Source organism: Myotis daubentonii, chromosome X (genome assembly GCF_963259705.1).
Source record: "Myotis daubentonii chromosome X, mMyoDau2.1, whole genome shotgun sequence".
NCBI lineage: Eukaryota > Metazoa > Chordata > Mammalia > Chiroptera > Vespertilionidae > Myotis > Myotis daubentonii.
In genome coordinates, this window is record NC_081861.1 from 52,277,633 (window position 1) to 52,299,925 (window position 22,293).

Below are 22,293 nucleotides of genomic sequence, written 5' to 3' on the forward strand. Positions count from 1 at the left end.
GCTGGGATTTATGACTATTACAGTGACCACAGTGCTCAGTCCTGGGTCAGTGGGGTATTAGGCTGTTTTCTGGCCCCAACTTCTTCCCCAGCGGGAACCTGAGGCCACTGGGAGGATTGGACTCGTCCGTGTTCTAGAACATTCCATTTCTAGGAGGAGCGCGCCCCCCGAGTGGGACAAACCTTTGTGGTGGCGAGAGAGGGTGAAGTTTTTTTATACACGATTACAAGTGCTTTGCATTCGTAGATCTAAGTCTTTTCTGACCACTCCTGTCTCTTCCACCTTCATGAGCTTTCAACAGTATAGTGGGTCCCCTGATGTTCTGGGGGTGGGAGGATCGGAAGGATATTCCTGGCGCATTCGCTCCCACCCTTGCTGTCTCTGGAAATTGGTACAGTCCCGGCCGGGGTATAAGGCTCCAGGGTTGGGACTCAGCTTTCCTTTTCCGCCGGAGCCATTGGAAGGAAAGGTACCTTACGTCTTCGGGCGTGGTGGGGAAGGGGGCACAGTGCAGAATCAGCGGGTGTGGTCCGCGGGTGCGGTCCGCAGGCGTGGTCCGTGTACACTTCCTTTGGCACAGCATCTGGAGAGAGGAAAACTGGTGGGAGGTATCCTGTGTGTTTGCGGGGGGAGATGGTTGAAGAGGGGGGGAGGGAAAGCGGATGGGAAGAGCCTTGGGGGAGGGGCTAACTAAAAGCGGAGGCCCTAACAGAGGAAACAACTAGTTGATTTATCCCTGCAGTGCAACCAGGCCCCTAAGGCCCTCTGCTATCATGGCCTTGAGACCCGAGGACCCCTCTGGTGGGTTCCAGCATGGCAGTGTGGTGGCTTTCATCAACGAGAAAATGGCCAGACACATAAAAGGCCCTGAGTTCTACCTGGAGAATATATCCCTGTCCTGGGCGGAGGTGGAAGACAAGCTCAGGGCTATCCTGGAGAACAGTGCAGTGACCAGCGAGGCCAAAGAGGCTTGTGCCTGGAGTAGCCTGGCCCTGGGCATGCGCTGGGCCCACAGGCAGGGCCAGTTACACACTTGCAGGGTGCAGTGGCTAGAAGACTTCACCAACCTGCACAAATCGGCCTTACAAGCCTTGACCTCCAACATGAACGAGCTTACCGCGAAGCACGAAATGGAGCGCAGAGACGCAGCCTATCAGCTGCAGCTGACGCTGGCCAAACTGGCTGAGGTTCAGAAAGAGAAGGAACTGCTGAGGTTGAAGCTTCTCCAGGCTGTAAGATTACCCCACTTGGTACTACCCCATCTTCCCTCCCAGCCCCTCCACCCCCTGAATGGAATTTAACCCTGCCCACTTCTCTACAGGAGATGGCATCTTCCTGGGAACGGCAGCAGGTTTCAGAGGGGCCAGGCCTGACTACTACCAGTGTGTTTGGGGCAAACGGAGCAGGTGAGGAGAAGACAAGGCAGAGGTTGCTGTTGCTACTACTACTGCTAACTGCTGCTGTAGAAGGAGGAAGACAGAGGATGCAGAGGGGGTAGGGGGTGGAGGTGGCCTGTAGCTTTGTGGAGCAGAAAACGTACACCTATGGCAGGCAAAGGCAGGGACATCTCAGATCAGTAGAAACAGCCATGCTTTATTTTTCTGGGACTCTCAAGCCTAGGTCCACAGTCTCACAAGCAACCCTTCCTGTCCAGCTCCCTGCCTTATTCACATACCCATTCTAATGCCCCCTTTTCCCTTTCCAGAAGCACCCACACCATCCCCACCATGGGCAGCCTTCACAGCAGGAGCTCCATTTCAGGCTGTCTACTGGGGCCCCTCTATGATGGGGTCCCAGGGAACAGATCCTCAAGAACCCCAAAGAGACCAGAGTGCCTTTGAGCCCCAACAGCTGAGAAGACTTCCAGCATCTCACAGGCCCAGGGATTGGAACTGCCTTTGGTGTAACCCTATGAATTTTTCAGGGAGGGAAATTTGCCACCACTGTGGGAGGGGCACCTGGTTACAGAACCCTTAAATTCAGGAATGTGAAATATAACAAATATATCCCAAAGCGATATCAATATTTGGTGGGGGGAGGGGCTGTGTTGAGTGGGGGTAAGGGAATGAGTGGGAGAACAAGACTAGTGGAGTTGGAGGGAGGCAGGGTGGGAGGTGGGAGAGAAATGCTTTGATGATCCTCTTTGTGTTCCAGAGCAACGGTCACCAACCGGTGGTCTGCAGACCACTGGTAGTCCACGAGGTCTGAAAGGTTGGTGACCGCTGGTTTAAGGAAACCTTTGGAGCAGCGTCCACCAACTGGTGGTCCGCGGACCACTGGTGGTCCGTGAGGTCCAAAAGGTTGGCGACCGCTGTTCCAGAGCATAAGTATTCGACACCCCAGAAGTGCTGTTTATTTGTATGTATCTCTCCCCCACCCTAGTATCTGAGGGACCTGGTTATCCCTCCCTTCCTACCTAGGCTCTAGATTATTGCAGCAGGAGTGGACATTTGACCCATCCTGAGGCAAACAGATTGTCACACTAGAGAATCAGAAGAGAGACAGATTTCATAGTCAGGATGGTGTTGGGCAGTGAAGTAGTGGGTCAATTGGAGTTGAGGCCAAGGTCAGAGCCATGGGCATGGGGGCCTCAGCCAAGGCCTGGCTCTGGTTAAGGGGAAAGCAGAGCCATGTGCTTTACAGAGGCCAAGTGTCTTAGAAGACACCAGTATGACATCCCAGAAAAAAGAGGCACAGAGAAGCAGAGAAAAGTTTATCCTGAGACCCTAGAGATAAAAGAGTGGAGGCCCAACCATTTTTCCGCTTCCTGCCATTGTGCTGTGTAAAAAATCACTCTACCCAGATCCCCTTTTCTTTAAACTAACTGGAGCTGCTTACTCTTCTGTGGAACCAGATTATTTCAAAGTCAGAAATAGGCACCGAAAGAGGAGCAACAAACCACAGACTGTCAAAGAAAATGTCAGAACTGGCCAGGGAGGTACCTCAGTGATTGATGGGTAGTTGGGATTCCTGCTCCCAAGAGTATTCAGGGATGAACTGAACAAGAAGCTCATTCATGTTCTGAGTGAGTTATATTAGAAGAAATAATCAAAACAGGCCTGGGGTTAACCCCCGCCCCCCTGGGGTTAATTTGGGAGCGGAATTTGGGTACAAATCTCTCGGTGAATTCAGAAATGTGGAATAGAACATATCCCAGTGGGAAATTAAATTCCAGAGAGGGGGTGACAGGAAAGAGGGAGGGGGAAGATGGTCTTCCTCTCTACCTTTCATGGCAATAAGCTTTGTTGAGAATGACTAAATGCATAGTTTAGCCCACAGGTGGAAGGATGGTGAGGAGTCACACCAGACTGGGACAACTGGAGGAGCCCAGGACATCACCTGGCCACTGTGGACCTAGAGACTGAAGTTGTCATGGCCCTGCGACATCTCTGCAGCAGCTGCATGTGACTGGGCTATTTCCTTTTGGGGCAAATGTGGATAACCATCAGAATTGGGGACAAGATACCTAGCTTGTACTTATCAGAAATAACCTTGGGCTTGTTTATATCCTCCTAGGGCAGGGCTTCCCAAACTCAGCACTCTTGACATTTGGAGTTGGATAATTCTATGTTGCAAATGGCTGGTACACTGTAGGATGTTTGGCAGAATCCCTGGTTTCTACCCTGATGCCAGTAGCACATCCCCCAAGTTATGACAACCAGAAATGTTTCAAGATAATTACCACATGTCCACTGGGGGGTAAAATTGTTCCTCATGGGCAACCATGGAGGCAATGAAATACTTAAGAGTATTCAGAATAAGTGCCAGGGGAGCAAGTCAGCGGTGCCCAGGGCTGTAGGGGGCCTGTAAGACAGGAGGTAAAAAGTGTTCATTGGGTCTGGCATTCACTTTTGATCTTTGAGCAAATCTGGGTGGGGGAGAAGCAGAAGCCAAACTGACAGTACTGAGGAGAGAGGGAGCAGGAAGTAAGGAAGTACAGTTAGCAAAGGGGGCTTTTCAAGGACTCCTGGCTGTGATGGGAAGGAGTGATGTGAGATACATAGCTGAGAGGGTTCTTTTGACTATGGGAGAAACTGGAGCCATGGGGAAGGAGACAGCTGAAGAAAGCTTGCAAACACAAGAAATATATAAAAGAATGGGACAGATCCTGCCCTACTGTATTGGAAGACTATTCTACTGTTCAAAAATATATGAAAGGTCAATTTTGTTTTTTGTGAAATAAAACCCCCAAAAGTATTGTGTATATGTATGCTATGTATATTAACACATTGTTTGCGGGTAGTTTTTATCGTGCACTAACAGGTGGCGCGGGCCATTTTTGTGCAAATGGCAACGTTCAGTAAAATTACGATAACTTTAGTTTACATATTTATACGTTACCCGCATTCTACCGCTAGTCTATAAAAAACGTATTAATACGTGTCCCGCGCTCTACTACACTGGTAGAACGTATAAATACGTAAAATGTGTAAACACGTTTCCTGCATACAATGTGTTAATAGATGTTTTGTGTGCCCTATGTTACAGATTTATATTTGAATAAGCAAAAAAAAGACACTTAGCAAACAAGGTATTACCTAGGGAGACTGGGATCAGAGTCAGGGGATGGAAAGTAGGAGTGGATGGGTGTGGGGGTTATAGGGTGCAGTGGGGTTGGTTACAGTAAGGCATTAGGGTGGAGGGATTGTATATCTTCAGGTACTTCTGTGTTGTGTAAAATAAAATAAATGTTCACAAAAATGTATTAAAAGGAAATGAATTTATTGGCATGAGTAGGTTTAGAAAAGCCATCTCTTCTTTTGGGGCAGAAAGGAAGGAGAGCACACACTGATCTGTGTGGCGAGGTGGTGGGAAACCAAAGGGGCTCATGCCTGTGTGTTAGTGACATGGACAGATAACAAGACAAGGCACTTGAAAGTGAGTGAGGACAAAAGATCACGGCAGAGGTGGAGGCTTCTGAGCAGTGGCACTTTGGGGAATAACAGCAGGGGAATGGTTCAGGGAGAGAAAAGGATTATCAAGTTGCATGGAGATGGACAGGACACAACTGAAAGAAAACCAAGGGGGAAGACAGTGGGAGTCTTGAAGTAAAAGGAAGTAAGTCCAGGACCGCACCAGTCTCTTAGGAGTTACAGATTGCCACCCACTGACTACAGCAAAAACAGCACATGCAAATGGGAAGGAGGCAGGAGGGGCTGGCAGGGATCTGTACCTCATTCCCTACTCCTAGGTTCAGCACATGTTTTGCTGTACTTCTATGGAGAAATTGAGCACTTGTTATACTTTGTTTTCAGGTCCAATCAGCTAGGAGTTGAACTCTAAACATCTAGTGTTTACCTGCAAATACCTAAGAGTTTGAAGGAAATTTCAACTTACTTCAGGTCTTTGGTTTTACAGTATAGATTGCATAGTGCTTGGCAGGCAAGTATAGCTGAGACACTGGCAAACTGTGCAGTTGGAAGGACCTAAAAGAGATGAGAAGGCAAAAATAATTTTTAAAAAATAATGAAAACCAAAAATTTTAAAACGCTTATTTTTGCTTCTGTTACCATATTAGTACTAATCTATTTCTTGCAAAAATCTTAGGAGGTATTGACCCATTTTGCAGATAAGGGAATTAAGGCACAAAAAACTTAAGTAACTTGCCCAAAGTCCCATGGGTAGGAACAGAACACAGGTCAGTACTCAGGTCTGTCTGACTCCAAAGCCAAAGCCATGTTATTATGTGCCAGGCACTGAGGTAACCACTTGACATACACAAATTATCTTATCTGGTCCTTAACCCAATGACAGACACTACAATCACCATTTTGCAGATGCTCAGAGAGGTCAAGCTATCTTGGTTGAATTAATGGCAATAATTAAGAATTAGGAAAGTTCAGTAGTAAATTCTCAGTCAACATGCTTGAGAAAGCAGTATTTTGGATTAAATTTTGAAGAGAGAAAGGCAATATGCTAGGGGGTAGAATTCCGTCTAAAGCTGATTTTCTGGAAACCCTGAGGGAACCAGAATTCTCTTATTGTTTCCATCAGTGTTTAAAAAGTTAAATGTGTTTATCCATTATTTCACTTTAGAATATACAATTGGATTAAAGCTGTCATAAATTAGTCAAGATACTGTAGTCAAAGTCCTTCATAACTCCAAATCCTTGTAACCTCTCCTACCCCTTCCCCTGTAAGTGCCAAATTCTTGCTGCACTTCCCCTCTCCATTTCCCTCAAACACACATACCCCATGCTAATTTCTACCACTATGCTACTGCCCCTGAGGAAATACAACTCTCAGAAAAAAGACTCAGGTTAACTCTCCTCAAATAGATGCTTCTGCCCACTCATCTCCTTCTCAAGGCCACTGCACCTCAGCTGGCTCCACACTAAAGGAGAGGCACTGTCAATCTTAACTGGAATACTGAGAACAAACTTAAGACCAATAGCATTTTCTATATACCACAGATTTATGTTTTCTTGGATGTTTTAGTAAGTTAGTAGACATGTATTGTGTAGTATAGAATCTGTATTATATAAATACTACAGGCCTGATGCATGAAATTCATGCAAGAGTAGGCCTTCCTTCCCCGGCTGCCGGCACCGGCTTCCTTCTGGCACCCTGGACCCAGGCTTCCCTCCAGCCACTGGGACCTAGGACCCGGGCTTCCCTCTGGCCATTGGCAGGCACCTGGTACCCGGGCTTCCCTCCTAGCCCAGGCTTCATCTGGAAGGTCGTCTGGAAGCTACATCTGGTCTAATTAGCATATTATGCTTTTATTATTAGACTAGAGGCCCTGAGCACAAAATTCATGTGCAGGTATGGTCCCTAGGCCTGGCCTGCGATCAGGGCCATCTTCCCTGGGTGCCCACAGCCAAACCTGCCCCCCGCCGCCACCCACACCCAGTTCCCTCTTTGCCATCAGGTGATGGGAGCCTGCCAGCCTAGGAAAGATAACAAGAGGTGGTCAGTGCGCCTTATAGTGACTGGTTGAGCAGTCATTCTGGTCATTTGCATATTATCCTTTTATTATATAGGATAGAGTCCCAGTGCACGGGTAGGGGCCAACCAGCCTGCCCTGATGGGGCCCCCAGAATGGGGGGTGGGGCAAGGGTCCGTGGGCCCACGGGGGGCGAGGAGCCATGGTCGTTCTGGTCTCTGGTCATTCTGCCGTTTTGGTTGCTGAGCATTTATTATATAGGATATATAAGCCTCTTTGAATTTCAGCTCTTGACCCTCTGTGAAGGTGCCAAGTCTGGTGGAAAGAGCCCAGGCAACATACACAGGAGTATAACTCTATCCCTTACTAACTTGGAGCTCTCTGAGGCCTCAGTGATGAAGTGTGTGTAGAGGAGAAAGACGACCAATTCAGTATTAAACTTATAACCTTTTCCAGTATAGTCATCAACACCAAAATAGCAGAGTCCTCAATGATAATCTTGATGACTTACATACTCATAATAAATACATAATATAGAGCACATTCACAGAGTGATAATAAAGACTAACAGACGCACACAGGTGTATACATAGTGGCTAGCCCAGTGCTTAGCACATAGTAAGTGCTCAAAACTGTTAGCTTTTTCTGAGTATCTACCTAGGCCAGTGTTCAATATATGATAGTTATTCGATAAATCCTTATTATGTTGGTTGACATAAAATATGGAATGTAGAAATGATTCATTTTATTTATGGACAATGCTAGAAATGATCATGTGCCTGAATACATTAAAAACAACAAGGCCCATCATTTTTGAAGACCAAAACACTGGAGAAAAGGCATTACTCATTTTTTAGATATCAAAGCTGATAGTATGAATGCTAAAGCTCATTCTTCCTCAAATACAAGTAAATGCTGACACTTAAGAGAGACTGACAGGCAGGAGACTGTGACTGATTTTTACACAGAATGACATAGCCAGAATGTCCATTTTTGTTTATTTTTTATTAATCCTCATCAGAGGATATTTTCCATTGATTTTTAGAGAGAGAGAGTGGAAGGAAGGGGGAGAGACAGAGAGAGACACAGCAATTGATTGCTTCCCACACAGGTCCCGACGCAGGGCCAGGGATTGAGCCTGCAACCCAGGTGCATTCCCTTGACTGGAATTGAAGCCAGGACCCTTCAGTCCGCGGGCCTACGCTCTAACCATGGAGCCAAACTGGCTAGGGTTCCTTTGATGTACTTGGAAAAATAGAACAGATACACATCACTCAGGGTCTAAAATAACTTCATAAGAGTCATGTCACCATCTCCCTGTGACTGCAGGACACTGCAGATCATCTAGGAGATGATGGGAAGAGAAGACATAATATCAAGGGCTTCATTTTCTTGCAGACCATAAAAGAACCTCATTGTTGCATCAGCACCTGAAAAGTGACTCAAGAAATATTTTCTCAATACTCCAAGGAAGATACATGGTGGCCAGTAGGTCTGGAGTGAGGGAGAGAATGTGAGCAAGTAAGGGAGTGAATGTGTTTGTGTGTGTGAGGGAAAGCATGATCGATGGATCGCCCGGGAGCCTTGGGGGCAGACGATTTGGGCTCTCCTGGCCAAAAAGTCTCTGCTACCATCACAGCTACTCCCTAGGCACAGCTCCAGCTTGGAGAGCATGCCACCTTGAAAGGTATATAAGGTTGTATGTAGGAAGAGGCTGCAGAGAGCAGCAGCAGCTAGGCACAAAGCCTTGCCACCATCTGGACTCACCATGACCTGGGCCCAAACCCATGTACATCTCCCTCTGGTGCCCACAGAGGTTACAACCCAGAACTACACATTTGCAACAGACACCAGCGGGGCTTCTCTGCACCTGGTACACTCAGCCAGCCTGAAACCGTGCACCTGACGGGACCCAGCCTAGACACTGTGCCACTGCCATTGAGCCACTGTCCCTGCTGTGTACTCAACAACTGCCACCAGTACTGTGCTGCCACCACCACTCTAGAGCCCAGCTTCTCAGCTCCATCACCACAGCTCAGGGGCAGGAACTGTGCTGTAGGGTGGGAGGTGGATGTAGCCTCCCCGACCTATTAGAACTGAGGACCTGTGGAGATTAAATAAAGAGGCTGCAGATCTGTAGGTGAGACAGGAGGGCCTGGGACTGAGAGAGGAGGCCTCAAGGGCACTGGCTGTGGAGACTGTGGAGTGGGTGCAGCAGTGGAAGCCTGGGGCTGAAGTCCCTGGATAGAGTCGCACTAGCACCCTGCCATAGTGCAGCCTGGGGAGCTCCTCCTGACCAGTAGGAAGGGCCACGCAGTGGAGCTCAGAGCCAGCCTACATTGGAAGGATCTGAAAGACACACCCAACATTGAATTTGGGGGGCCTTCTATTTCTTGGAGGAACTTGTGTGTGTGAGCAGAAAGGGGACTGGACAGTAGGTCAGGAAGATCAGCCCTGCCCACCTGGAACACAGGGGAGGTCCCCTCTTTCCCACCAGCAAAACTAACCCTAATCCTAACCCTAAACCTAACACTAACCCTGTAGCTACATGAGGCAAGGGGAAACAACCAGGGGCAGAAAATCTGTGCCCCTGCAGGTGACAGAGAGGAGGTGCCAGCAAACCAGACAGAGCTGAGGCATTAGAAGGAGAGGAAGGGCCTAGCAACCCTCCTACAAGGCACTGGCACCACTCCCAACATGACTCTGATCAAGCCATTCCAGCCAAGACCAGGATATCACATAGAGCCCAGATCCACGGGGGAAGGGAGTACAGCTTAGAACAGAGACAATCAAAGTGTGACACTCAAGGCAGACCCAGCATCTGGGCTAATAAGGAGTCTGTGCCCACTGAACTACTATGGGCTCAGCTCAGACATCAATCAGGTTGCCCAGGGCCAGAAAGAGACAGTAACTCACATTGACCTGTACAAGAGAAGCTTTCAGAGAGCCCAGGATAGATACACCAAAGGACCAGATTCAGCAACATTAGAGAAAAATCCAGGGAGCTCCACAAATAGTGGACGCAAAGGTTTTTCAGTGTATGAGAGTGCAGTTTTGTTTTGTTGGTCTATGTATGTATGAGTGGATTTTTTGTTTTTGTTTTTTTGTCATTTGTTTTTCCCCCTTTTTTTCTTCTCTTTTTTCTTGAATATCTCTAATTTTCTCTGATTTTATCCTACATTTTTCTATTCTTATTGTTGTTATTAATTTTCCTTATTTCCCCTTTTTTCCATTTTACTATCTATATCTTATATCCATTATTACTACATTGTAATTCATTAGTATTTTATACTTATTTTCTGTTTCCTTTTATTTTTTCCTCCTATACTAGTTTTTTTTTAAATTCCTCCTTGCTCCCATATATCCATTTTTTATCTTCTTCTTTCTCCCTTTTTCTTTTTTAAAAAATATATTTTACTGATTTTTTACAGAGAGGGATAGAGAGTTAGAAACATCGATCAGCTGCTTCCTGCGCACCTCTTACTGGGGATTTGTCTGCAACCAAGGTACATGCCCTTGACCGGAATCGAACCTGGGACCTTTCAGTCCACAGGTTGACGCTCTATCCACTGAGCCAAATCAGTTAGGGCTCTCCCTTTTTCTTTATATCCCTCCAAGTCTTTGGTAATGTGTCTCTTAGTAGTCTGTCTGTTTATTTATTTATTTTGCTTTGCTTTCTCTTCTTTTTCCTTCTTAGTCTTTCCTGTTGTTGTTGCATTGAATACCTTGATTTTGATGGTATTTTTGGTTTGATCCTGTTGTGTCTTGTTCTGTTCTGTCAGCATCTGTATAACAGCTGGCACAATGACATTGGGGTTGAACCTCACTGGCAGCAAGTTGGAGGAGAAAGCCCTCCCACCAATGGGACATCAACAATGAAGTCCAAATTACAAAAGAAGAGCCCAAATAACACACACAAGGGGCATTCCTATAGCATTCAGATCAGGTGAACAAAGAGACTGCACCACTGGACCCCTCCGGACATTTTCTTCATGAGGCGATCGAACAAAGACTGGGAGACATAACAGTTCTAATTCACAGAAGCACATACATATAGAGAGGCAGCTAAAAAGGGGAGACAAAGAAACAACCCCCAAATGAAGAAAAAGAAGGAATCTCCAGAAAAAGAACTAAATAAAATGGAGGCAAGCAACCTATCAGACATAGAGTTCAAAGCAATGGTTATAAAGATGCTTAAAGAAATTAGTGCAAATTACAACAGAATGAAAAATGAAATAGAGGCCATGAACAAGAACCAGACAAAAATGAATGATACATTTAACATCAAGAAGGTATTAAAAGTAGACTGAACAAAGCAGAGGAGTGAATCAGCTATTTGGGAGATGAGGCAGAAATCAATACACAATGAGAATAGCAAATAGAAAAAAATATTTTAAAGCAGGAAGATAGCCCAAGCTGGTTTGGCTCAGTGAATAGAGTGTCAGCCTGAAGACCAAAGGGTCCCAGGTGCGATTCCAGTCAAGGGCACATGTCTGGTATTTCAGGATTGATCCCCAGTAGGGGGTGTGCAGGAGGCAGCCAATCAATGATTCTCATCATCGATGTTTCTATCTCTCTCCCTCTCCCTTCCTCTCTGAAATCAATAAAAATGTATTTTTAAAACAGCAGGAAGATAGCTTAAGGAAGCTCTAGGACACCGCAAAAACTTAACAACATCTGCATTATAGGAATACCAGAAGGGGAAGGTGAGGAAGGAACAGAGAACGTGTAAAGAATAATGACAGAAAACTTCCCCAACCTGGTAAAGGAAAATGTCACACACGTTCAGGAGGAACAGGGAGTCCCAATCAGGAGGAACCCAAAGTGATCCATACCTAGACACATCATAATCAAAATGGCAAATGTTAAAAATAAAGAATCTTAATGGCAGCAAGAGAGAGACAGAAAAATACCTACAAAGGAATTCCCATTAGAATGTCAACTGACTTCTCAATAGAAACATATCAGGCCAGAAGGGAGTGGCATGAAGTAATCAAAGTAATGAAAAGCAAGGGCCTAAATCCAACACTACTGTATCCAGCAAGGATATCATTTCAAATCAATGGTGAGTCCAGGAGGTCATGATTTGATTCCCAGTCAGGGCACATACCTGAGTTGTGGGCTCAATCCCCAGTTTGGGGTGTGCGGGAAGCAGCCGATCAATGATTATCTCTCATCATTGATGTTTCTATCTCTATCTCCCTCTCCCTTCCTCTTTGAAATCAACAAATATATATAAAATTGATGGTGAAATAAAAAGCTTTCCAAAAAAAAAAAAAAAAAAGGTTAAAGGAGTACATTAACACCAAGCCAGCAATGCAAGAAATGTTAAAGGGACTGCTCTAAGAAGAAGAAAAGGAGAGAGGATCATAGCCATAAAGAAAATAATAATGGCAATAAATAAATACCTATCAATAATAACCTTAATGTAAATGGATTAAATGCTTGAATCAAAAGACATAGGGTAAATGAATTGATAAGAAAACATGACCCATATATATGCGATCTACAAGAGACCCACCTCTAAGCAGAAGATATACACAGACTGAGAGTGAAGGGATGGAAAAATATATTCTATGCAAATGGAAAGAAAAAAAAGCTGGGGTAGCAATACACATTATCAGATAAAAATAGATTTTAAAACAAAGGCCATAACGAGACAAAAAAGCCACTACATAACTCTAAAGGGAGTTATTCAATAAGAAAAATATAACGCTTATAAACATATATGTACCAAATATAGGAACACGCAAGTTCATAAAAAATTCTTGATGGATTTTAAGGGAGAGATTAACAGCTATACACTCATAGTAGGGGACTTCAACACCCCAATGATACCATTAAATAGATCTTCAAGACAAAAAATCAACAAGAAAACAGGCCTTAAATGACACACTAAATTAGATGGACCTCGTATTTACAGAACATTTCACAAAGCAACAGAATATACATTCTTCTCAAGCCCACATGGAATATTCTCAATGATAGACCACATGTTAGGACACAAAACAAGCCTATACAAATTCAAGAAGATTGATATAATACCAAGCATCTTCTTAGATCACAATGGCATGAAGTTAGAAATCAACTACAATAAGAAAAAACTCAAAAACACTCAAATATATGTAGGCTAAATAGCCTGTTATTAAACAATGAATGGGTTACCAATGAGATCAAGCAAGAAATTAAAAATTTCCTGGAAACAAACGAAAATGAATACACAACCATGTAAAACTTACAGGACACGGCGAAAGCAGTCCTGAGAGGGAAGTTCATAGCATTACAGCCCTACCTCAAGAAACAAGAAAAATCACTAATAAACTATCTAACCCTACAACTAAATGAATTAGAAAGAGAATAATAAGAAAAGCCCAGAGGAAGTAGAAAAAAGAAAATTATAAAGATCAGAGCAGAAAGAAATGACAGAGAATAATAATAAACAAAAAACAGTACAAAAGATCAATCAATCCAAGAGCTGGTTCTTTGTACAGATAAACAAGATTGATGAACTCCTAGCTAGACTCATCAGGAAATAAAGAGAGAGGGCCCAAATAAATAAAATCAGAAATGAAAGTGGTGATATAACAACAGGCACCATAGAAATACAAAGGATCATAAGTAGATACTATGAACAACTATATGCCAACAAACTGGACAACCTGGGCAAAATGGACAAATTCCTAGAAACACAATCGTCAAACACTCAATCAGGAAAAGTCAGAAAACCTGAGTGGGCCAATAACAACTGATAAAATTGAAGCAGTAATTTTAAAACTTCCAGCACACAAAAGTCCTGAACCACATGGGTTTACAGGATAATTTTATCTGACATTCAAAGAAGAACTAACACCTATCCTCCTCAAACTATTCCAAACAATTCAAGAGGAAGGAACACTTCCAAACTCTTTTTATGAAGCCAGCATTATCCTAATTTCAAAATTTTAAAGTATAGATAGACACTACAAAGAGAGAAAATTATAGGGCAATATCCCTGATGAACACAGAGGTTAAAATCCTCAACAAAATACTAGCAAATTGGATCTAGAAATATATTAAAAAGATTATATACCATGATCAAGTGTAATTTATTCTAGGAATGCAAGGCTGGTACAATATTTACAAATCAATAAATATGATACATCACATAAATAAATTGATTTTTTAAAATCACATGATCATATCAATAGATGCAGAAAAAGCATTTGACAAAATCCAGTATGCTTTTTTGATAAAAACTCTTAGGAAAGTGGGAATAGAGGGATCATACCTCAACATAATAAAGGACAAATATGACAACCTACAGCCAACATCAGTCAATGGTGAACTAAAAGCATTTCCCTTAAGAACAGGAACAAGACAACAATGTCCAGTTTCACCATTCTTATTCAACACTAGAGGCTCAGTGCACAAAATTCATGCACTGGTAGGGTCCCAAGCAACTTCCAGCTGCCAGGCTGGGTACTCCTTCCCTTCCCCCAGCCGCCTGCCACCACCACCACCACCACCAGCCGGGGCCTCCTTGCCTTCCCCCAGCCACCTATTGCAGCTGCTACTGGCTGGGCCCTCCTGCCACCACCAGGGCCTCCCTCCCTTTCCATGGTTGCCTACTGCAGCCACCAGCCAGGGCCCTGGTCAAACTCCTGGATGAATTCCCAGTCGAGGAGACAATTTCATACTACGCTTTTATTATATAGGACTAGTAGCCCAGTGCACAAAAATTTGTGTACTCAGGGGTGAGGGTGAGGGGTAGGGCCAGACCCCTCAGCCTGACCTGCACCCTCTGTCATGTTCCTGGACCCCGGCCACTCCTGGCCTAGGCACAGGCCTACAGGCTTGGGGTGGCCTGGCTCCTGAGGCCCCATTTTATCAAGAGAACAAAGTCGGCGTTAGTTACAGCCCTCACCGAACCCAGTACAGTGCATCTGTGCATACAACTGCCTCGTTCATGTGCCTGCTTCATCCTACTGAATTACTAACATCTTGAGGACATAGCTCTGTCTTATCCTGCTTCACCTTCAGTGCCTGGCCTGGTGCCAGGGACCTGAGAGGGTTTGCTGAGTGAGTGAATAATGAGTGAGTGAATGAGTGAATGGATGAGCGAGTAAGTGAATTAGCAAGCAGCTAAGGGGCAGGAACTTCTGCCGCATTGCCATGGCAACATGGCAGAAGTTCTGGCCCCACTCCCGGCTGCCTGAAGCCCACCCGGGGAAAGTTCCCACCCTGCTCCCAGAGCCCTGGTGCCCCTCTCCTGGCTGCATACTTGCCGGGAGCCGGTCCATGCTTGCTGTTTCAAGGGACCTGGCATATATGGCATACTGTTCTTTTTTTTTTTTTTTTTAAATATATTTTATTGATTTTTTACAGAGAGGAAGTGAGAGAGATAGAGAGTTAGAAACATCGATGAGAGAGAAACATCGATCAGCTGCCTCCTGCACATCCCCTACTGGGGATGTGCCCGCAGCCCAGGTACATGCCCTTGACCGGAATAGAACCTGGGACCTTTCAGTCCGCAGGCCGACGCTCTATCCACTGAGCCAAACCGGTTTCGGCGGCATACTGTTCTTAATATGTTTGCTCACCTTCTTGGCACTATGTGTTTTAACCAAGGTCTCTGAGAAAGGTTGTTTCCCCAGGTAGGGATTTTCCCCTGAAGTTAGGGAGGGAATAAAACCCCTCAACTAAGTGCCAGGCAGGTAATTAATCACTTTAACCACGAACAATCATGCTTAAGCTACATAATCTTTACTCCCTGGAATGGAGATAAGAAATGCCCTAACCTTTGTAATAGAGATTGATAGGATTGAATCAACTGGTATAAATACAGATGTAACAAGACAGCAACAGACAGAACTTACAAGACAGAACTTAGAAGAGAGCCAGGAGGACAGAACCTACACAGAACCTGCAGACAGAGGAACTTCGCTGGAGAGAACATGGCGGGGGATCCTGGACTGAACCTGACTGCAGAGGTTGGCAAGAGAGCCTAACTGGAGCCTGTTGACTGAACCTGGCTGGAGAACCTACAGAACCTGGCAATAAAACCAGGCAAGAGAACCCAACCATGCTGATCAACTGAACGCTGCCTCCAAGTCTCTCCCTCTTTGCTGACTCTGTCCACACCTTTGGGGAACCCCTGGACCTGCTGGGGTTGGACCCCGGCATATTGTTCGTGGTTAAAGTGATTAATTACCCGCCTGGCACTTAGTTGAGGGGTTTTATTCCCTCCCTAACTTCAGGGGAAAATCCCTACCTGGGGAAACAACCTTTCTCAGAGACCTTGGTTAAAACACATAGTGCCAAGAAGGTGAGCAGACATATTAAGAACAGTATGCCATATATGCCAGGTCCCTTGAAACAGCAAGCATGGACCGGCTCCCGGCACATACTGAATTACTAACATCTTGAGGACATAGCTCTGTCTTATCCTGCTTCACCTTCAGTGCCTGGCCTGGTGCCAGGGACCTGAGAGGGTTTGCTGAGTGAGTGAATGAGTAAATGAATGAGCGAGCGAATGAGTGAATGATTGAGCAAGTAAGTGAATGAGCAAGCAGCTACCGGTTGGGATAGTTTGCACTCCACTCTGGGCTGCCTGACGCAAATCCCGGGAAGTTCCCACCCTGCTCTCAGCGGCCCCTGGCCCCTCTCCCAGCTGCATAGTTTGCACTCCACTCTCGGCTGCCTGATGCAAACCCTGGGCAGTTCCCGCCCTGCTCCCAGCGGCCCCACTCCCCTCTCCCAGCTGCATAGTATGCGCAGGGCAAAGGCGGCCCGGGTGTGCGTGTTGGCAGACCGGTGCATTAGCACCTGCCAGCCATGGATCCCTGTGGAGGGCCGTTTGTGGGCACAGCCGGTGGCTGATCCATGCATTAGCACCTTCCAACCCAGGATCCCCATGGGAGGGCTGTTTGTGGGTGTGGCCAGTGGCGATTGGTGCATTAGCACCTGCCAACCCGGGATCCCCGGAGAAGGCCATTTGTGGGCTAAGCCAGTGGCTGATCAGTGCATTAGCACCTGCCAGCCACGCATCCCTGCGAGAGGGCCATTTGTGGGCGTGTCCGGTGACGGATCGCTGTGGTCCCACCGGGCAGCCCTGGGTCGGGACCCATATGGGCTGCCTGCCACCCCGGTCGCAGATAGCAGGCCGGGATGGCAGGGGGGCAGGCAGGATGGCGCTGTCCCGCCCTGCCTGTAGTATGCAAATTAGCTGCCATCTTTGTTGGCGGTTAATCGCCATCTTGGTTGGTAGTTAATTTGCATATCACCCTGATTAGCTAATGGGAAGCGTGTCGGAGGTATGGTTAATTACCATGTTTGTCTATTTTTAGATAAGATAGTACTAGAAGTTCTAGACACAGCAATCAGACAAGAAGAGTTAAAAGGCACCCAAATTGGAAATGAGGAAGTAAAACTGTCACTATTCACAGATGACATGATATTGTATATAAAAACTCCACCAGAAAACTACTAGACTTAAATGAATTTGGCAAAGTATTTAGTGTACCAAGTCAACATCCAGAAGTCAATACATTAGTGTATTTCTTTACACTAATAATGAACTCTTTGAAAGACAATCTAAAAAACAAACAATTCCATTTACCATTACAACAACAAAAAATTAAGATACCTAGGAATATACTTAACCAAGGAAGTAAAAGACTGTACTTGGAAAACTATATAACATTGAAAAAAGAAATAGAGGAAGAGACAAAAAAATGGAAACATACATCATGTTCATGGACTGGAAGAATTAACATCATTAAGATGTCTATACTACCCAAAGCAATCTGTAGATTCAACACAATCCCTATTAAAATACCAACAGCATACTTCACAGAACTAGAACAAATACTTCACAAATTTATATGGGACCAAAAAAAGACCCTAAATAGCTGCAACAATCTTGATAAAGAAGAATGAAGTTGGAGGGATCACATTACCAGATATCAAACTACTACAAAGCCATTATAATCAAAACAGCCTGTCATTGGCACAAGAACAGACATATAGACCAATGGATCAGAAATTGACCCACACCATTATGGTCAATTAATATTTGACAAAGGAGACAAGAATACACAGTGGAGTAAAGACAGCCTCTTTAACAAATGGTGTTGGGAAAACTGGACAGACACATGCAAAAAGAAGAAACTAGACCACCAATTTGCACCATACACGAGAATAAACACAAAATGGATAAAAGACTTAAATATAAGGCATGAAACCATAAAAATCTTAGAAGAAAGCATAGGCAGTAAAATCTCATACATCTCACATAGCAGAATTTTTGCTGCTACATCTCCTAGGGCAAAGGAAATAAAGGATAAAATAAATAAATGGGACTACATCAAAATAAAAACCACACAGAAAAAAACAAACAAAAAAAACCACCATTAAAATGAAAAGGGAACCCACTGTATGGGAGAACATATTTGCCAATGATAAATCTGATAAGGGGTTAATATCAAAAATATATAAAGCACTCATACAACTCAACAAAAGGAAGACAAACAAGCCAATTAAAAAGTGGGCAGAGGACCTGAATAGACATTTCTCCAAAGAGGACATACAGATGACCAAGAGACATATGAAAAATGCTCAAAGTCCCTAATCATTAGTGAAATGCACATTAAAACCACCATGAAATATCACCTCACACCAGTCACAATGGTTATCAAAAAATCAACAAACAAGTGCTGGTGAGGATACAGGAAAAGGGAACACTAGTTCATCGCTGGTGAGAATGGAGATTGGTGCAGACACTATGGAAAACAGTATGGAATTTCCTCAAAAAATTAAAAATGGAACTCCCATTTGATCCTGTCATTCCACTTCTAGGAGTATATCTTAAGAAACCCGAAACACTCATCAGAAAGAAAATGTGCACCCCTATGTTTATAGCAGCACAATTTACAATAGCTAAGACTTGGAAACAGCCTAAGTGCCCATCAGCAGATGAGTGGATAAAAAAACTATGGTACATTTACACAATGGAATACTATGTAGCAATGATAAAAGAAAGAACTCTTACCAATTTCATCAGTATGGATGGACCTGGAATGTATTATACTGAGCGACATAAGCCAGTCAAAGATAAGTATCACATGTTCTCACTCATATATGGAATCTAATGAACGCAATAAACTAATGATCAAAAATAGAGCTAGAGTTAGAGACGCATGAACAGACTGTTGAACCTCAGGAGGAAGGCAGGGAGAGTGGGTGGGAAGAGGTCAACCAATGAACTTCTATGCATATATCCATAATCCATGGACACTGACAATGGGGTGGTGAGGGCCTTGGGGGGCGGGGGGCGGGAGTGGGCTGGAAGAGGTTAATGGGGGGAAATGAGGATTTATATAATACTTTCAACAATAAAGATTTTTTTAAATGGGATCTCTTACCCTTTGTGACAGCATGGATGGACCTGGAGAATATGCTCAGTGAAATAAGCCCATCTGAGAAAGACAAATATCACATGATCTCACTTATTTGGGGAATCTAATGTACAAAATGATTTGACCAACAAAATAAGACCTGCAGCATGGAGGTATGGAACAGACTGAAAGTCTTGATGTGGGGGTGGGGGGATGAAGAGAGATAAACCAAAGAACTTATATACCCATTAGAGGCCCAGTGCACGAATTCGTGCATGGGTGGGGTCCCTCAGCCTGGCCTGCGATTGGGGCTGATTGGGGCCGCGGGAGGTCGGCTGGCTGCGGGGGAGGGGTGGGCTGTGGGAGGTTGGCTGTGGGAGTGCACTGACCATCAGGGGACACCTCCTGCATTGAGCGCCTGCCCCCTGGTGGTCAGTGCGCATCATAGCGACCGGTCAACCAGTTGTTCAGTCGTTCAGTCATTCAGTCACTTAGGCTTTTATATATATAGATATGTGTAGCCCATGGACACAGGCAATAGGGTGGTGAAAACCTGGGAGTGTGTGGGTAGGGTCTGGGTGGAGGGGAATAAAGGAGTAAAAGGAGACATCTGGAATATTATCAACAATAAAACAATTTTTAAATGTTCTCATTTCAGCATATGTAAACCATAGTATTTCTGCCTGGATAGCTTGTTTTAATAATGAGTGGGGCTTCATGGTGATAGGATGGGCAGGTATCAGGAGGGAGGACCTGGGGAACAGTTTTTTCCTCACAAAACTACACCAGAGGGTCTCTACTGACTTCCTCTCCTGGGGGTTAGCACTAAGATCCTCTTCCTCATCACCTACAGGGTACTGAAGCTCAGGAAACCCATCAAGAATGAACAGAAGCTTCTCTGAATACATAATAACAACATCCAGGATTAGTCCATCCACATCTTGAAATTATTAGTGATCAGGTTAGCAATATGGCTTATTTATCTGCAGTTTTAGTATATGAGATATTTACACCTGTCTGGAATAATCATTCCTGTTGCCCAGTCAAACATGAACTTGTGCACCACAGCTGTTTTACCAAACACAGCACATCCCTGAAGTACCACAGTTTAGGATGAGCTGGAACATTCTTCATCAGGATCAAATACATGTTCCATTTCAATGAAATTATCTTGTTGAGGAATTCTGCATGGTATCTTTTCTGATATTATCATGTTTTTTCACAAGCAATCAGGGCTTTATATGCTTGTCATGGTGATGACATTTATCAAGTCCTATTTTGGGGTGTTTTTTTTCAAATGTTTTCTAAATACTTCCTGGTAATCTAATGAGGTGACACCATAATACTTGACAATAATACAAAAAAAAAAAAACCACTATAATTAATACCATCATCACCACTATCTCCACTGGAATGTCTCAAAGGCTCCTCAAACTTTACCTCTAAACCCAAGTTTTTTAAAAAATGTATTTTTTAATTGATTTCAGAGAGGAAAGGAGAAGAAGAGAGAGAGATAGAAACATCGATGATATGAGGGAATCATTGATCAGCTGCCTCCTGCATGGTCCCTACTGGGGATTGAGCCCACAACTTTGGCATGTGCCCTTGACTGGAATCAAACCCAGGACCCTTCTATCCACTGAGCCAAACCAGCTTGGGCTAAACCCAAGTTCTTGATTTCTATGATGCTTCCCCCCCCCCAAAAAAAAATACCCTCCCCAGGAATCTCATCTCAGTGAAATTGTATTACCCAGTTGCTCAGAAAAATGTTAGAAGTCATTCTTTTTTTTCCCCCTTGAATCCTCCACATCCAATCAGTTAGCAAGGCCTATCATTTACACTTCTAAAATAAGCCTCCAATCCATTTATTTGTCACTACATCTTCAAATACTACCCAAGTACAATGCACTATCAACTCTTTCATGAGTGAAGTAGCCTCCTTATTATATACTCTTGCCTATTTATGGCTCCTCTCCTCACAGCAGCCAATACGATCTTCTAAAAATATCAATTACATCATGTCACTGCCCTTCCCAAAACCTTTCAAGACCTTTACATTGCACTTGGTATAAAATCCAAAATCTTTAACTTATCCTACAAGGTGTGCCATGATCTGGACCCTACCAACATCCCCTCCCCAGCCTTACTTTATATCACTCTCCTTCTCAGTACCTACCCTAAAACCACACTGGCATACTTTTAGTTTTTCACAAATGCCATCTTCTTTCCCACTTCAGGGTCCTTCCACCAGCTATTCTTGTTGCCTGAAACACTTCCTCCTGCTTTTCCCATGAGAGTTCATTCTCATCCTTCAGAACTCAATGTAAATATCACTTCCTAGAAGAGGACTTGCCTGACCACCCAATTTTTAAAAAAATTTTTTTAAAATATTTATTGTTGGCAGTATCACATATGTCCCCTTTTTTCCCCATTAACCCCCTCCAGCCCTCTGCCATCCCCACCCCAGGCTTTCACCACCTAATTGTCCGTGTTGACCACCCAATTTAAAGCAGATTCTCTCTACTATTCTCTTTCCATTTATCACAATTTATAATTGTCTTCTTTATTTTTTCATCATCTGTCTTTTCCACTAAACAACAATCTACATGAAGCAGGGACCTTACTGTCTTCTTCACCATAGTACCTCTGAGTACCTAGCATGGTACCTTGCACATGGTTGACAATCAATAAATATTTATTGAATATGGCTATAATGCTTTCAAGTTAAAGACAAGTCATTTAGCCCTGGCTGTGTGCCTCAGTTGGTTGGAGTCCCCTGCACCAAAAGTTTTCCAGTTCAATTCCCAGTCAGGGCACATACCTATGTTGCAGGTTCGATCTCCAGTCCAGGTTTGTAGAGGAAGCAACTGATGGATCTATTTATCTCTTTCCCTTCCTCTCTTTCTAAAATCAAACATATCCCATGCCCTAATCGGTTTGGCTCAGTGGATAGAGCATCAGCCTGCGGACTCAAGGGTCCCAGGTTCGATTCTGGTCAAGGGCATGTACCTTGGCTACGGGCACATTCCCAGT

At 44.4% G+C, this 22,293-nt stretch overlaps 1 protein-coding gene and 1 long non-coding RNA gene across 4 annotated transcripts in view; one reads left to right on the plus strand and one right to left on the minus strand.

Moving 5' to 3' along the window:
• Nucleotides 1–454: 454 nt before the first annotated feature.
• Nucleotides 455–4,696, plus strand: TEX13B (testis expressed 13B). 3 transcript variants are annotated; one of them, XR_009450553.1, is made up of 5 exons: nucleotides 455–469; nucleotides 743–1,232; nucleotides 1,322–1,406; nucleotides 1,706–3,025; nucleotides 3,273–4,696. XR_009450553.1 is itself a non-coding variant. In XM_059678938.1 (5 exons), the coding sequence occupies exons 2-5, from the start codon at nucleotides 774–776 to the stop codon at nucleotides 3,356–3,358; spliced, it is 828 nt and encodes a 275-aa protein (XP_059534921.1). In that variant the 5' UTR covers nucleotides 455–469; nucleotides 743–773; the 3' UTR covers nucleotides 3,359–4,696. The 3 variants fall into 3 exon arrangements, 2 of the variants coding, with proteins under 2 accessions (XP_059534921.1, XP_059534922.1); XM_059678938.1 differs by having other exon boundaries at nucleotides 1,706–1,903; XM_059678939.1 differs by having other exon boundaries at nucleotides 1,706–4,696.
• A 531-nt stretch (nucleotides 4,697–5,227) lies between these two features.
• The window catches only part of LOC132223914 (uncharacterized), a 31,924-nt gene continuing 14,858 nt past the window's right edge, over nucleotides 5,228–22,293 (minus strand). Inside the window, exon 5 of the long non-coding RNA XR_009450554.1 lies at nucleotides 5,228–5,426. This is a non-coding gene — a long non-coding RNA (uncharacterized LOC132223914). The remainder of the gene's footprint in view (nucleotides 5,427–22,293) is intronic.

Coding starts and splice junctions, on each gene's coding strand:
- TEX13B (XM_059678938.1), top strand. CDS start 774: ATGGCCTTGAGACCCGAGGACCCCTCTGGTGGGTTCCAGCATGGCAGT. Junction 1,233..1,321: donor GGTTGAAGCTTCTCCAGGCT/GTAAGATTACCC, acceptor ACTTCTCTACAG/GAGATGGCATCTTCCTGGGA. Junction 1,407..1,705: donor GTTTGGGGCAAACGGAGCAG/GTGAGGAGAAGA, acceptor TTCCCTTTCCAG/AAGCACCCACACCATCCCCA.